Below are 16,484 nucleotides of genomic sequence, written 5' to 3'. Positions count from 1 at the left end.
GTGCAGCCATCAAATTTGCAGCAACTGCATGATGCTATCATGTCCATATGGACCAAAATGTCTCAGTAGCATCAGTGACATCTTGTTGAATTGTTGCCAAAAAGAATGAAGGCAGTTCTGAATACAAAAGGCAACCTGTTCCTAGCAAATTGTGTTTAATAAAGTGGCTAGTGTATTTTGCCATTGTTTTTTGTTAAGAGCATTTGTCAGGTTACAAGATGACAAATTGAAAAATGCAAAGCATACTCTCGATATAACTGCCAAAACATTAGAGCGATCTTTTGGCACAATGCCAGAAGGCTTACAAGTGAGCCAGTCTGTTACTAATCAGAACCAACTGGTGGGAGTCTTGTCCAGTGAACAGAGCTGAAGCAGAGTGAAGAAAAAAAAGCTAAAAGAACAGTTTAAAAAAAGTGAGAAAAATATTATTTAAAATAAAAGTGAGTAGGGAGCATACACTGAAGGAAAGTTTGTTTAAAAATGTTTAGGATTTCTACAAACGGGGGGTCTTCTGTGATGTAATTCATATTCCCTGTCAAAAAGCAGCAGGGAGGAGACCTGATCAGAAGACGGGAAGAACGGAGGAGAGAAGGGGTGGAGTGGGGAGAAGAAAAGCCGTCCCCTCTTACACCACCTCAGCTCTTCAGCACTCAGTGTCAGCAGAAAACCTCTAATGTGATCAAGATGGAAGCTGTCCATGGACGTCTCACTGCTTCCCGGCTTTCTTTCTGCCTTTGGGGCTGCCAGGACTTGTACAGCAATCCAAGAGCGAGAATACTGACTGGAGCCTTGAAAATGGCCTGCACTGCTTCTGATTAAGGACCGGATTCTGAATGCGCTTGCAAAATATTATGTCTTTTGGACAGAGATAGATTCGTGTTTCACAGATTATGGAGGAATTGCTTCTGGTAAATGAATGAGAAGACAACCAGTGGCTCTCTCTGGATCACTTATAACAAACCTGACTTGTTGGAATATACATTCTGCCGGATAGGAAAATAATCCACATACTTGATTTTATTGTAAGATATGCCATGTTTAGAAAATGTACAAAAACTAAATGTTACTATTCAACTCTAATGTGTGTTGAAGTTTGGATATCATTTGCTGGCTTAATGGGCTTCTAGAATGTGTAATTGTTTTATTTTTAACTAAATCTATTTGTACTTCTACTAACTATTACAGTTTAATGCCAAGTATGGTAGATGAAGCTGACCATCCCCTGGTTTCTTTCCTAAAAAGGAACTTTTTGCAAAAGCATAATTTCTTATAATTTAATTTTTTAACATTTAAAACTTTTTAAGTCAGTTTTTCAGTGAGTTGCATACTGTATATACTGTGCTGTTAGACTGGCTGACATTTATAACGAAGCAGATGTTGAGCTTACACAAAATATTGTGATATTCAGAACAATAAATGTAAAGTAAGATAAAATTACTTAGTTCGATCTGTTAGGTACCACAACACATTTTACTTAGTGTGCACTTAAGCTGACTCTCAGCTGCTGTTTTAGTTCCCTTTTATATGTCATTCCCTATTTTGTGGGTTTGTGATTTGACAATTACGTTAAGACCCTAAAAAGTGAATAAGGGAGATCAACTTCAGAATCTTTTTTGTGAGGTTTATCCACTTAAAAATCTGAAAGCATAAACATATGATCTGTCTCAGGGTGACTGACTGTAGTTGGCCAGCTTTAAAGTAAAATTCAGAATGACATTGCTTTGGAAATATATTAGTTTTCCTTGTTAGATTAACATAATGAGGCGTCTTGACATCTTATTGTGGTCCAGTTTATAAGTTCCCATGGCACTGGGTATGCAGAGTTGTTGCAATCCTTGAACTTTCACCCACTGCTTCCTGTTACAGTGAGAAGCAGGGCTTGATTTGTCATACTGTCATCTGGACATTCAGTTACTGTAAACGTATAACTAGTGAACACTTGATATTTGTTACTCCCATTTCTTTTCTCGATTTCAGCAGATCTGGTAGTCTAATTTAGACAGCAGCCCTATGGGATAATACTCGGCTTTCCATTATGCCTGTTGCTATTCGGAAAAGAAGTTGGGAAGAACATGTGACTCACCCATCAGGATTACAGTATAGCTTTGATGATCTGGATCTGGTGTGCTGTCATGGAGTAGACAGAGAGGGGTTTTGGGTGGGCTCTGGGGCTTTAAAACAGGGCCGGCGGACGAGGTGTGCCTCCATGCCAGAGGGCTGCCAGGTGCCTTCAGATGACCTGGGTCAGACGACTTTAGCTGAAGCATTTGCTGTTGACGATGTCGATGAATCGGGATGCTTTAGGCAAACTGAAAACAATGGAAAGCCTCTGGATTTCCAGGAGACAGTTCACGAGTTGGTGGGTGCTGGCCTTCCACAGAGGAATTCCAAATCAGCACATCTCCCAGCCACAAACGCTGGGATTTCTGGAGGCCCTTGTTGTTACTCAAACAGTTCCATCTCCAGTGTTAACAGTTCTTTTGCAACTGATAATCAGAGTGTAAAAGCTCTTTACAGTAAAGTGGTAACTGGCATAGAAAGTAGCCAGGGTTATATATTCAGGGATGATGTTGTCTTTACAGGCCTTAAAGAACAACAATTCATCGCTATCTCTTCAAACAAGGGGCCTTCATTGTCTGAATCTGCTGGTGAGCAGATTGGCAAACTTCCAACCCATCAGCAGACAAAGGAGAGCCACATCGAGGGTTACAGCAGATCTCCTGAAATCTCTGAGGTCATACTGAACTGTTGCGCTGGCGCTGAACAGGAATCTCAAACCAACTGCCCAGATGTTGAAGAAATTATTTCCTCCTCCGACCACGCTGGTACAAGTGGACTGCTTTTTGCACAGCAAAATTCTACTGATGCAGTGGAAGATGGGAGTGCACTGTCCTTGCCTAACAAGGAACCATTTTTATCTTCTATAGTAGATGAAGAATGTGACAAAGGATTTACTGACAGCCAGAACACTGTTTTTGTTCATCAGCTGGGTGGACTGAATGAGTTGGGAACAAAAAATGAAAATACAGGACTCAATCATTTAAGAAATGTTGAAGATGAGCAGAACTGTGCTGTGGTATTAGATCAAGCCAGTGATCGTGAAATTTCCAAGGGCATCCTGAACCTTCCTGCTGCTGCTGAACAGAAACTTCAAACCAACTACCCAGAGATTAAAGGGATTATTTCCATCTCTGACCAGGAAAGTGCAGGACAACCTGTTTTTGTCCTACAAAATTTGCCTGATAGAATGGATAGTGACAATACATTGTCAGTGCAACCTGTTGTGGCTTTTTCACTGGATGAACAATGTGACAAAAGATTTACTCAATGCCAGAGTCCCGTTTTTGCTCACAGGCTGGATGGATCGGATGACTCGGAAGCTTTAAATGAAAATGTAGGACACACCCATCACTCCATGAACGTTCACTTTGAGGAGGATTCTTATAACTGTGCAATGGCTTTAGATGAGAGTAATGATTGTGAAATGCTTAACCAGACACTAGTTGAGAAACATAATGTTGCAAAAACAGCAAGGAACTGGCCTCATACGCTGGGAAGTGCAGAACAAGGAGAGCCATTTGACACATTTCAGTCTAAAGTTAAAAATCAGTGTTTGGCAGTGATAGAAACTGTATCAGCTGAACACCAGAGGGTTGGAAATTCAGAAAGAGAATCCACACAGACGAGCACTATTTGTTGTGCAGATCAGCTTGTGAAAACTTCTTTAAGTCAGTCATTGGATAACCTGGTTGAGAGCTCCTTACCCAAAGAGTTGACTGCATGCAAGGATGCAGACATACCTCTGCCTATTGAAAATAACTATTCTAAACTTGTGACTATTCCAGAGATCCGCCTGATTGCGGCAGATGATGATACTTTGGTAAAAGCTAGAAAGGAAACAGAAGCTAATATTACTGAAAACCAAGTCTATAACACTCTTCTAGATAATAAATACCATGCTACTGGGCAACATATGAAACTTCCCGTCCTCTCTAAAGAGGTCAATGAGGGACTCCATGGCAACCAAACCTCTGGCTTGAGTGAGTCACCTTGCTCTGAGGTGGCAGATGGTTACTGGGAAAACCACAGCTTGGGAGGAAGAGTTTCTGCAATGGGGGAGTTGGGTGATGCCATATACTCAGCTGTTTCCAGCGAGTCACAGCCATCCGGTTCAGATCTCAAAGGGACACATGAGGCTGGAGATCAGAAAGAGGACAGTGTGGTCAAGGTGCGGATGAGAAAGGTAAGTGCCATGAGAAACCTTACAATTAAGTTTTTTTTCTGTTGTTGCACAGTAATTGTGATTTGTCAAAATGAGCAGTTTCCTTAATGGGAATAAATGTCTGACAAATAATGTCCCATACTCTGGCAATGTGGTTTGGAAAACAATGACTTCACTCTCACATGCTTTCAGATCTGTGAGTGGGGGGGCTCTGTGAAATGTTTTACTTATCCTCCACCACTCATTGCAAAACAAGGTCCTATAAGGGCATGGAGGCTGTAATAGCAGAGGGAGTTGGGAGTTTAAGCAATCTACAAGGTGAAATGCTCAAACGGTTTTTCTTGAAGCAAACACTTATTATCTTTTTTATGCACTTTGTTGCTGTACTCTCATGCAATACAGTAACTTACATTTTGTTATTGTATTGCGTGAATTTTGATTCATTGGAGAAAAGGAATGATCATAGAACTTCTCAATCATTAGTGTTAGATTTACTCTTACATTGTAGAAAGTGCAAGCCCCTTTAAGCATGCTATTGAACTAGCTCCAGATTGTAATATAACTGTGTATAATTGTGCATGTTCATCTCCTGCAGTTCAGCAGCCGCTGGAAAAAAGCATGCCTATCAAGAAAACCTTTTAAATGCAATACAACCCTGTCACTCAGAGTGCCTTGCAAGTTGCTTCCTCCTGTCACATCATAACCAAACTTCAGTGTCATTGGGAGTTCATTTTGAGGTGTGAAAGACCAACACAAATTAGCACATAATTGGGAATTGAAAGGAAAATGATATACTGAGTTGTACATTTCTTTCAAACCCTTTTAAATAAATACTGTGTATAACCACCTTTTGCTTAATGTTTTTTGGGGTATGGGTCTACCAGCCTTGCAAATCCAGAAACTTAAGCTTCAGCACATTCTTTTTTTTATTAAATGGTACAAACCAAATTGGCTGGAGAGCATCTATAAACATACATTTTCAAGTCTTGCCATTAACTTTTAACTGGATTTAGGTTTGTTATTTTACTGGCTAAATTTAATACATGAATATGCTTTGATATGAACCATTCTTACTGGAAGGTGAACATCTCAAGTCATGTGTAGTCTCTAATAGTTTTTCTTCAGGTCTGCTATTAGCCGCATCATTTTTTCAATCAACTCTGAATAGCTTGCACCCCCACTGAAGTAAGGCATCCCTGCTATACAGCACACGGAAATGTTCATGTATGTTCAATCAGAGCACCCTCATGCACACGTTTGGTGTTTCCAAAAGGCTTGTGGTCCACTCTAAACAAGACCTCTGATGACTTTTCTTCAACAATAGCTTTCTTCATCCCACTTTTACACAAAGCTCAGATTTGTGGATTTGTACATCTAATAGATATACTGTGAACAGATTGCCCCACTGAAGTTGTGAATGTTTGTTTCTATTTTTTTTTTATGTTTGATGATGGACTAATCAGTGCTCTGAGATTTTCAAAGCTTGCTAGGTTTTTTTTTTTACACTTCAGTTTTATCCTTGTCATGTCTGTTCCTATTGTACTGCTTATTCAAACTTATTCTAACCAATTTCTTTCAGGGAATCAGACTTATTCCCTGAAAGAGATTGGTTAGAAATGGTATAGACAGGGTTTGTATTTCTATACCCAGGTTGAATAGAAATGCAAGCCAATTTTATTTTTTTTAACACAGTAATGGACTACATTATGTCAGGTTATTACAGAAAGGTCTGTTGTTTTTAGTTCAGCAAAATATAAAAAGGTTCAAAGTTTTATGAACACTTTTACAAGGCAATATAGTAGCACTGAAGGTAGCCTATATGCTATATGTTCATGTTTTATACTTTGTTGAGGGTAGAGGTTCTTAGAATCCTTTAACGTCATCTTTGACGTTAAAAGATGACGACATACATACCTCTGCCTATTGAAGAGGTATGTCTTCAATAGGCATACCTATTGTCTATTTATTATCCAGAAGGGTGTTATGTATTCTTAATACATTAAGAATACATTTATTCTTAATGTATTTAAAGAAATGAGACAGCATGTTTACTCATTTTATATATTCCTTTTCGTCAAACTAGAGTTTAAAAGTTCAGGGTTGCATAGATTTGAAACAATTATATAACATAAAATTCATTCACCAGCTAGTAATAGCTTTTCTCTTCATAGTTAAAACATTTGCTTGCAAAAATTCTGCCAATTTACGCACAAAAATTATCTAAAGGCACAATAACAAGAGGAAATTAATAAAATAAAGTGTTTAGCCTAGAGCAGATATTAATCTGCTCTAGGCTAGTGATTAATTTGCAAAAACACAAGAGACAAAAACCTTGAATCCCATTAAAAAAAATTCTGTTTTCTGCAAACAATATCTCTTAGAGGCAGCAAGAAGATGGAAAAATCTCCTGTGCTTACTAATGATGAAGTCCCTAGCTGACCACATTGCAGGTTCCGCCTGTAAAATGAAGACATCTGGTTTGCAATATGGCTTGAGATTAAACTGATATTGGCTTTTGGTTTTGTGTTTATTTGTTTTAGCAACAAGGCCTGATCCTAGCCCCTGAGAGCCAAAAAGGCTCAACTGTCGTTTATCTCTGACCAGATGACTTGGAAAACATCCCTCTAAGTGCTCTGTCTTACTTAGGCTTTCTGTTTGCATTTAAAAATCTTTTTTGAAAAAAGAGAGATGACAGAACAGGTAAACATCACAGCCTGTGATGCAGCTGTTTTTGCCCTGTTTGGTTTTTCTTAGTGCTGCAGTTTGGTGGTTGTTATTGCCATCGTGAGACAGATGCTTTTGTTCATTCACACAAGCCTTGTAAAGATGTCATTGTTTTACTACGGTACAATGTTTCATTGTGATACTTTGCCAAGGACACAGTAATGTGCGGCGCCTCGAGCTAGGAATGCTACTCAATGCATCAGTGCGGTGCCATTTTGTGACCTGATTATTTGCTCCCTCTGCAAATCCAATAAAAACAGATTTTTTTATTTTATTTTAATTCATCACTGACAGAAAAATGAATTCATGCACAAGTCCTTATATGTTTACAAATGGCAGAGGGATCGAGCAGAGCTATAGCCAGGAACACATTAACATTACCCGCATTTCTTAGCCAATGAATGTTGTCATGCATACACACCCAGAATTGTATAGTTGATCTCAGAAAAGGGAGCCACAGTTACCATTTCAAGAGATGTTTTCAATTAAATGAATAAAGTTTAACTGTATCCCAAATAGCCCAATGAGATTTGCCCTCAATGCCAGGAAACAGTCGCAACATGACAAGCAGCCCTGCAGCTGCAAGTTTAAATGCCCATGCAATCATAAGCTGTATGTGTGTGTCATAAGCTGTGTCTTGTTAAATATTCATTGGTGGGCCGCCAGGCTTGTAACGAGGTTTGTTCAGATCTATTAGGCCAGCCAATAAATTTCTCTGGGAAGTTTTTTTAAGACAACCTCTCTGGATATTTTCAGTTCCACACCCAGTGATATGATAAAAAGATAAACAGAAGGAAAACAAAATTTATTGCTTCAAACACTCAGAGGGTTTCTACAATGCTTCATGTGATACTAGACTGTGGGGAAGTGGATGGCAGCACTGAACTATCTAGTACAGCTTGTCTTACTGAAGTCAAGCCACCTGAGGTCAGTGTGACACTTGTTATAAAAGTGTTTATTGGGATCCATTAAAGACTGAAGCTTAAAGAATGTTGTAGACTGTTAAAAGGTTTTTATCTATTTAAAGTGCTCTGAATCTTCTTAACAGATTGGTTTCTTTATTCAGCATGAACATGCCCGTTTGGACTCAATGGTGCTGCTGTTGATGAAACTGGACCAGCTGGACCAGGAAATTGAAAACGCACTCAGCGCCACCTCCTCTATGGACAGCACCCCTACTCTTCACCGCCGTCATCACGTGGTGTGTCTCCATGCTAAATGTTCTTTAACTGTTTTAAACTCAACAGTTTTAAACTCTTGTGTTATCAGCGATAATACAAATATGTTATAGTGTATCTGTGAGTTTGTAAACTATACAAATGACTTCTTATCATGGGATTTTTACCCTCTTCCGTTCCATTTGTGCAGAATACCGATCATGGATCTACACCAGCAACTTCACTAACACTCCCACCTCTACATGCAACTGGCACTTTCTCATCAGGATCTACAAAATCTCATGGAGCCAAGCCTAAAAGTGAGGTAAGTCATGGCGGAGACACTTTTTTCAATTATTTGCTAATATCATAGCAACATAAATTAGTGTTAGGTAAAAGTGACCATGATTTCTTTGCTTTTCAACATTTTTCATTGGTCATACTTGGTAAAGAGACTTGGCCTTTCCCTCTATCTCTGCAAGATAATTAGAACAATGTTTGCATAAGTCTAATAATACCTTAATGACTTTGGTCATATGCAGAAATGAAGGTTAGAGTTAGGGTTAGTCTTATTTTCTTTCAAGCATAAAAACAGAAAAAGTAGAAAGATACATAACTTTTTCGTTCCAAGTAAAAATCTGAACAATATGGTAAGAATTTGTACTCAGCAACCCTGACTTGTAAAACCAGCTTTTAATATCCGCATGTCTTTTTTTCTACCGGTTTTTCTATCTCAACAGTCTCAAGTTTATTGCAGTCTGTTGCAGTCTGCAATAGACCCTATATCCCTATATCTCTAACAAGATATAGGGTTATCCTATATTTACTTCCATCCAACTTCCCATTAACCATGTCCCTACTAATGGAAAAAGGGAAAAAGCTTTTCCACAGCCTAATGCTGCGACCACCATGTTTCATTGTGAGGGTAGTATGTTCAGGTTGATTGGTTTCTTTAGTTTTTCTTTATATGTTGCCAAAAATGATCATTTTTGGTGTCATTTGACCACAGTACATTCTTCCACATGCTTGTTGAGGCACATAAAACCCAATTTGGCAAACTAATGGCACTGTGTACTGGAAGTCATTTTAATATCTCAAGTTAAGATTTCTGATGCAACTTAGATTAAAACTCCATCTGGATATTTTCAGGATTTTAGAAAAAAATTACTTTGCCCTGCTTAAAAGTTACTACTTTGTTTTATTCTTTCAAGTTAGACACCATAACATTTTGTGTGCTGCATTCACTTGTTAAAAACAAAATGCTACACTGTTTAGACCTCTTTCTTTCTTCACTGAAACTTGAAGCAGATGAGCTACAGCAGCAGAAGACCACTCTGCATCTCACTTCTGTCAACTAAGAACAGAGAATTGAGGCTACAGCTTCCACAGAATCACCAAAATTAGACAAAAATAGATTAAAAAATGCTGCACAGGTGAATGAAACTCAAGTATGTCAAGTATTATATTCAGATGGCAGTCAGAATTTTGCATATTTTATATCATTACCAAGAATTCATTGTGTGCTACATCAGCAATTCAGATTGGTGGATTTTGTGTAGTGGTGTGGAGAATATTTTCTTGGATCACTTAGTCGCTTAATAATGAGCACCGTTTAAACACTGCAGCCTCCCTCAGTGACCACAGTGCACCAGTCTTCTGGGGGCTACTTCCACCAGGGTAATGAACAATTTCAGAAAAGTCAAATAATCTCAAACACGTTTCTTGATTATGTCAAAGAGTTCACTGTACACCAATGACCTCCACAGTCACCAGATCTCAATCAAACAAAGCACCTTTGGAATGTTGCGGAGTGGAAGATATCCATCATGGAAGGGCAGCCGACAAAACTGCAGCAACTATCATATCAATGTGGTCCAGGAATGTTCCTGCACACTGTTGAATGGAAACAGTTGTGAAGGCAACAGGGGGTCTAACCCCTAAAATGAGTTTCTCAGTTGTAGGGATCTCTCTTTGCTCTTAGGAGTTAGCCAAGCAGACGCTAAGACTTCATAATTAGCTGGTTGCAAAGATCTATCCCTTTTCACCCCAACAAAGGGGTCAGAAGGGGAGTCTGAAAGGTGAAAAGCCAGGGCAGGGGGACACGCTTCAAGTGAGACACGTCTTTATGCTCCTTGTTTGCTCATTTTACAATTTATCAACATTCTGTTCAAGAAGGTCTGCGAACATGGACTTTAGCTAGTCTGTGCTTTTATCTCACCATAAGATAAAATGGAGAAAAACCATAACAGGGAAATAGAATGTATCTGTGCTAAAAGCAGGGATTTGTTTACCAGAATTCCTTGGCTTTAATGACATTCCTGAATTATCTGTTGGAGTATCACATTGACATTGCTTTTTCTTATTGCACATCATTAGTTATTATATGAACAGTGGATGATGCACAGTGTATTGGTCTGCAACCAGCTCCTGCAACTGTATTCATTCGGCCTGTAACCTTAGGAAACTCGCTAAGCTTGCATGAACAGTCCCTAATGGGAAGCTTTTTACAGCACTGGCCCCTTGGGGGACATGATTAAAGCCAAAATGTTTAAGACTTTCTGAAGGATATTCACAGTAGTTAATACTTTCAGAATGATGCCGAGTACCAAAAACCAGTGATGCATACTTAAACATTTTAGCTAGACAATACAAATCTTTTAAATGATGTAAACATGAGACAGATGTGGGTCAAGAAGAATCACAGTTGAGGTTAAAATCTCATTTCAGCTGCTTGAATGTTAAGTTTTACAAGATTATACACTGACTTTAAAAAGACATCATCTATAATTAGCACAAATATTCAGAGGCAGAAGGATCCCGACTAGGAAAAACACTACTTTGTTCTGAATAGAAGGCAAGGCATATACCCCGCACTTAGAATGTCACATTTTACTCAAGGTTTACTAGAGGTGACTAACTTTTGTTTTCTTTTGACATAGGTTTAATCTTATGTTGCAATGCTAAATAAACTATTCTAAAGAGCATAAATTGGGTGACTTAATTGTTGACACTCTCCAGGAGTAGTGAGTACCTATGGATACAAGTGCTTGAAATCCAAATCTGAACTGATTGTTGAACTTTTTAAATAAAATGGCAGTGCAAAAAAATTCATATAGTAAAATTTAACATGCCCTGGTGTTCTTAATCTGTTGTCCTTCTGTTTTCCCACCTTTACTATGTTTTGTTTTGATCAAGACCTTTTTCTAAAACTAACTCTCTTATGCACATAACTTTATTTAAAAAAACATATATCCTAAATAACTACCCTATGTGCTTAAATTAATTTAAACTGTATCAAATATCAACATTCATTAGAGTGCAAATGAGCAATAGGCACTTGTTTACCTTAATAAGTCAATAAAATCTTGCCTCATGGATGGATTACTACTTTGTCAGTAGTAATTTATCAACTTGCAATTTAAACCTTGATCCTTTGCTTACCTTGAGAAGGATGATTACACTGCTGTAGCGGTGTAATCATCCTATAAAGGTGAAACTATAGTGAAAACTATTCAACTGCAATTGAGTTTCAGATACTTTCAGATATCAACATTTTTATTTCATCTTTAGTTATTTACTGCAAATTTTTAGATTTATATTTTTTCTATTGCAGACATCACTTTTTGGTTTTGCACTGTTTTTAATTTTAACTGATTTTGTATTTTTTATTTTATTTATTTATTTTTTTCCTCTTACATAAGAGGAAAACACCCTGTTGTAATATTCTGAATCAATACATGAAAAAGGAATGGAAGGATTGACTATAAAAGTATAAAAAGATTATGCAATGACACATTTTTCAAGCAGTGAGTAGGCAAAGGTCTAAGACCTACAAATGAATGAGATATGAAAACAGAAAGAAGGTTCTAGAAATACTTGAAAGTAACAATATTTTGTGCATATACTTTAATCTAAAAAGACTTGTGAGGACTCTGAAATGAAAATAATCTATTGGAATGACTCCTAATCAGGGTGAATTGAGAAGGAAAATATTCTCAGATATCCACTGTTTACTCCATACTTCCTGCTGTGGAAATCCACAGGGTCAAATCAAAAGTCAATATTCTTTGAGGCAAGTTTCTGTGGTTGAAAGACAGCTTTGTACTAGATGTAAGTAGACGTTTTCCACTCTGACAATTCAAAGCAATTACTTTACACACAATACAATCTTTTTAATGCCTTTTATTTTAAAATTATTGTGTCATGGGTATATACGGTTTATTGTTTTTGGTACTAGAAATATCTCTACAAATTTACACAAGATAATTTCAGATAATTTACGTAATTACAAAAATGAATATTCATGTAGACTGTATTAGGTTGGTGCACCTCATAAAATAGATGGCATGATAAAAGAACAATATGTGGAAATATTTACTCAACATCTCAACATACAGTATATGAGCCACGAAGTTAAAGCTTGGGGACAAATGGATTTTCCAAATGGACAATTTTCTGTGCCAGTTCTGCTGGAGGTTTCTAATATTAAAGGGGAGTTTTCCTTTTTAGCTGCTTGACTTTGAAGCTGTCTGTATGATTGCCTTGAGATGACATTTGTTGACAATTATCTCTACATAAACTGAATTGAAAATAATTAAATTAAAAAATGACTTGCTAAAGCAAAATTAGTCGTACAATAAAGTATGAATTAGAACATTTGATTTTTAACAGGATTTTTTTTTCCTGCAGAAGAGTTGAGTGTGTCTTTGTTTGTACTTTGATATTTATGTTCACGTAGGCTGTGTCTGGTGAAATGTTTAGCATTTCTATCATCTTCTGTTAGGATGTGTAAGCGATGGTTGGTATTTGTGTTCCAGTGTCACTCTCCTAACACATAGTGGAACATTGTGGTGTGATAGTACAAAGCATTCTCTTCTTGGCCTTTGCAAAGGTGAAGTGGTGGCACATTTGTTGAGTGGCCATTTAAATAGCAATAACATTATCTGTAAGTTATTGCTATGAAGAAGCCACTGAGATCACAACACTGTACATATGGCTTCCAGCTAGCCTAGCTGCAGGCTATTGTTAGCCTCCGACAGGTGGTTGTTGATATTGTCTCTGACATGGGGCTAACATCTAGCGGATGTTGTGTCACAGCAGGTGTTTTTCCGGAACAACTATTTTTTGCCCAGGCTGTTTTTATTGGCAGTATTTTGTGTAGCAGATGTGGTTTCGCTCCTGTTTTGCTAGCATCGTGTTGCTTAGTTTTAATTTAAAATGCATTTCGTTTTTGACTATTCTTAACTTATTTCAATTTCGATAATCTAATTATTTTTCCAAAAGTGTAAATTGAAGATCTAATGTTTTGGAAGCATTTGTTGCCCACCTCTATTGTCAGCGTTCTACTCAGGATGTATCAAGCTGCAGAGTCGGGTGGAGATTGCCGACCCCTGACCACCTTCCTCTCAATGTTTCAGTCGGAAACAACACATCAGTCACCTTTAGCACCAGTCATTCCCACCAGCAAAGCTTACGAGCCAGAATCCTCCAGAACCTGAGGAGCTGCTGAACAAAGCACATAGCTGCATGTTAAATTTAGCACGGGGGTGTTTCTACGTGTCATGCATGTGTTGACAGGGAAGGTGCTGCTCTGTACCAGCCTTCATCCCCACAATCTTCTGTAAACATGCTGTAACAGGGCAACCTTTGACCCTATTCCTCTAATGGGAATAGAGATTATAATACAGGTTATAGATATATGTATATAGAAATTATTGCATTCTATGAACATTTTCACATTTTGTCACCTTTTTCCACAAGCATTGATGGGCAATATTGACATTTCGGGTTAACCCATCTACCGTAACTGGTGCTCAGACGTTATGGAAGGAAAATAACACTTTTTTCTTTTTTTTTTCTCTTTTAAGAAAACTTTGATATTTATATGTATTTTTCTCCTTACTCTGATGCTCCTGAACAACACTTACTGCAACTACTTGCCTTCAGAAGTCAGCTAATTAGTAAACACAGTCAGAGTGTGTACTGTACAATGTAATCTTGGTATAAGTTCAGCTGTTCTAGGAAAGCCTCGGAAAATTGTTGGACACGACAAAGAGGGGACATTAGAGACCAAGAAACCCAGCAGACAGGACAGGGATAAAGTTGTAAAAAAAAGTTAAAAGCAGGCCTAAGTTACAAAACAATATATTTGTACCCCTCATACTGCCTATCTGAAAATGCAAAGTGTGTGGAACAACTGTACCTTATACCAAGAAGTATAAGGTACATAAACATCTAAACTAAGAGGGAACAAAGAGAGCATTAATCAAGGTTTATCTATTATTAGTCAATTAGTGGAGTTTTGATCAATTTATTAAAACCATCATAACTTATCTTGGTTTTAAGATGGCTTTTTATTTTAAACTTTATAAGCGGATGGTGTTGAATCCTTTTTTAATCAGTTAAGACTTAAATGACTAAAATTAGTAAATATTATAAAATGAAAAATGAGTATGCTCCCATCATAAATTGACTGGACTACTGTATTGAGCAGTGTGTTGCTATTAGCCACATTTCCTTGACATGCGGACTGTAAGTCCAAAACGCAGCTGCTCGACTTCTAACCGGAGCACATAAAACATAATCACATCACACCTGTTTTGGGCTTCCTGCACGGGCTTCCTGTTGTTTTGAGGATACATTTTAAAATTTGAATAGGTGAGGACCACAGATCCTCTTAAGCTGGGTTTACAGTTGACACACTGAACAGAGCGTGAGGGGGTGCACGCCAAACATGCTGTTCTTGCCCCTGGTCATTGTCCTTGCTTGCTGTAATAGCATGGACAGGGAATCTGGTCAGATTTGATGCAACCTCATCAAATCGGAGGCAAAAATGGAGTTCACAAATTAAAAATAAATGCTCTCCATCCATTCTGACTGAACTTAAGCCATTTTCCAAAGAAGAATGGATAGAATTGTTAGTTTGTAGATTACCAAACATGCAAAGACTTCACCTAAAGACAATGGCAACTACAGTAAAATCGAACCAACATGGTACTGACTACAGGTTTGAGAGCACAATTGTGCAGAAATTCATGCTTTCTCATAAAATCCCAATAAAATGCAATAAAATCTGTGGTTGTAACATGACAATGTAAAAAGCTTGAGAAGTATAAACACTTGCAAGCCACTGCATCAGTTTTTTTTCTTTCAGAGGACACTTACTTCAGAGATATTTTTATTACACAGTGAGAAACAGATTAAATTCCCTGTCAGAAGGTTACGTATGAAATTAGCTCTTTATCTGTCTGCTCATGGCAGACAATAGTTTTGCTGTGGTTTGCGTGCTAAGGTCACTCTCAGACCTCTGCTCTGTCCTTCCTCCGTGTTCCGCTCTGGCAGCCATGCAGTCCCCAAACATCCTTCATCCAAACCACACCTTCCCAATGTCCAAGTCAGATAAAAGCCCTGGGATTTTGCTACTTTCACTGCCCTTTATCTTCTCATTTGCTTCTGCATTCCTGCTCTTAGTCAATAGTCAACACAGACTGCAACAGGCATAATCATGTTTGCCTACATTCCACCCACACATTTGGCTTAAAGGCCGCTAGAATGAGTCAGTGAGCTATGAATCCAACGACCATTCAGTCCAACAAGTTCTGGCGGTAGGGGTTCTGGCCATGGCCATGTTTCTAGCTGCATTGTGTTGTGTCATTGTCCCCAAGGTCACTTCGCTGCTGAGTGCAGCTGTAGTAAGGATACAAACACAGGCCTGTTGTGGTTTACATTAAGAGGATCAGAAAAAAAAGAGAAAGGCTTATGTTTGGAACAGGATGTTGAAAATGAACTTATCCTCAACTCCCACAAGGAAATCTTGTTTTTCCTGTCAATTTGGCTTTATATCGGTGCATCAAGAGAGAACAAGACATGAAAGAAACATATGCAGAGTTTGGAGGTTTCTTTATTTTATCATTGATGATTATCAAACGCTACATCTAGAAGAAAGCACCTCACATAGTCAAAACATGCCCACACCATCCACATGTGTGAGCCTGATCCAGTTTGCATATCCAACTTTTTGTCTAAACAGATTCGTATGTTGATGCCCTTAATTCTTTTTTGACTGAGTGAACCTTTAGTTATTGCACCTTTTCACCAAAGTCAAATAGCTCAGAAATTGCTGTGTTCACCCTGCTCTCATTATCCCTCTTAATTAAATTAAGGGCCGATATCAAATCAACATAACCTCAAGTGCCATTTAATATTTCTCTATAGATTTTCTTTCTTTTTTTTTTTATTAAAACAGCATTTATGAGCACTCATGGTGTTAGAAGCTAGTACATTTGCCTTGTAAAAAGGCGCATCTGTTGCATGATGAAGACAAGCGGTACAGCAATAGTTGCAGGATGACGGTACATGTTGACTGTAAATCTTAAGGATGA

General features: G+C 38.0%; 1 protein-coding gene across 1 annotated transcript in view; it reads left to right on the top strand.

Annotated features, from left to right (window-relative positions):
* Positions 1-647: 647 nt before the first annotated feature.
* Positions 648-16,484, top strand: part of dlc1 (DLC1 Rho GTPase activating protein) — an 81,933-nt gene continuing 66,096 nt past the window's right edge. The window contains exons 1-3 of the mRNA XM_028016733.1: positions 648-4,243; positions 8,013-8,147; positions 8,315-8,428. Of these exons, the coding sequence (XP_027872534.1) occupies positions 2,036-4,243; positions 8,013-8,147; positions 8,315-8,428 (2,457 nt within the window). The 5' untranslated portion in view covers positions 648-2,035. The remainder of the gene's footprint in view (positions 4,244-8,012; positions 8,148-8,314; positions 8,429-16,484) is intronic.

The sequence above is a fragment of the Xiphophorus couchianus genome, chromosome 5 (genome assembly GCF_001444195.1).
Source record: "Xiphophorus couchianus chromosome 5, X_couchianus-1.0, whole genome shotgun sequence".
Classification (NCBI taxonomy): Eukaryota; Metazoa; Chordata; class Actinopteri; order Cyprinodontiformes; family Poeciliidae; genus Xiphophorus; species Xiphophorus couchianus.
Note: the sequence above shows the minus strand (reverse complement) of the source record. Positions and strands in the feature narration are given on the sequence as shown.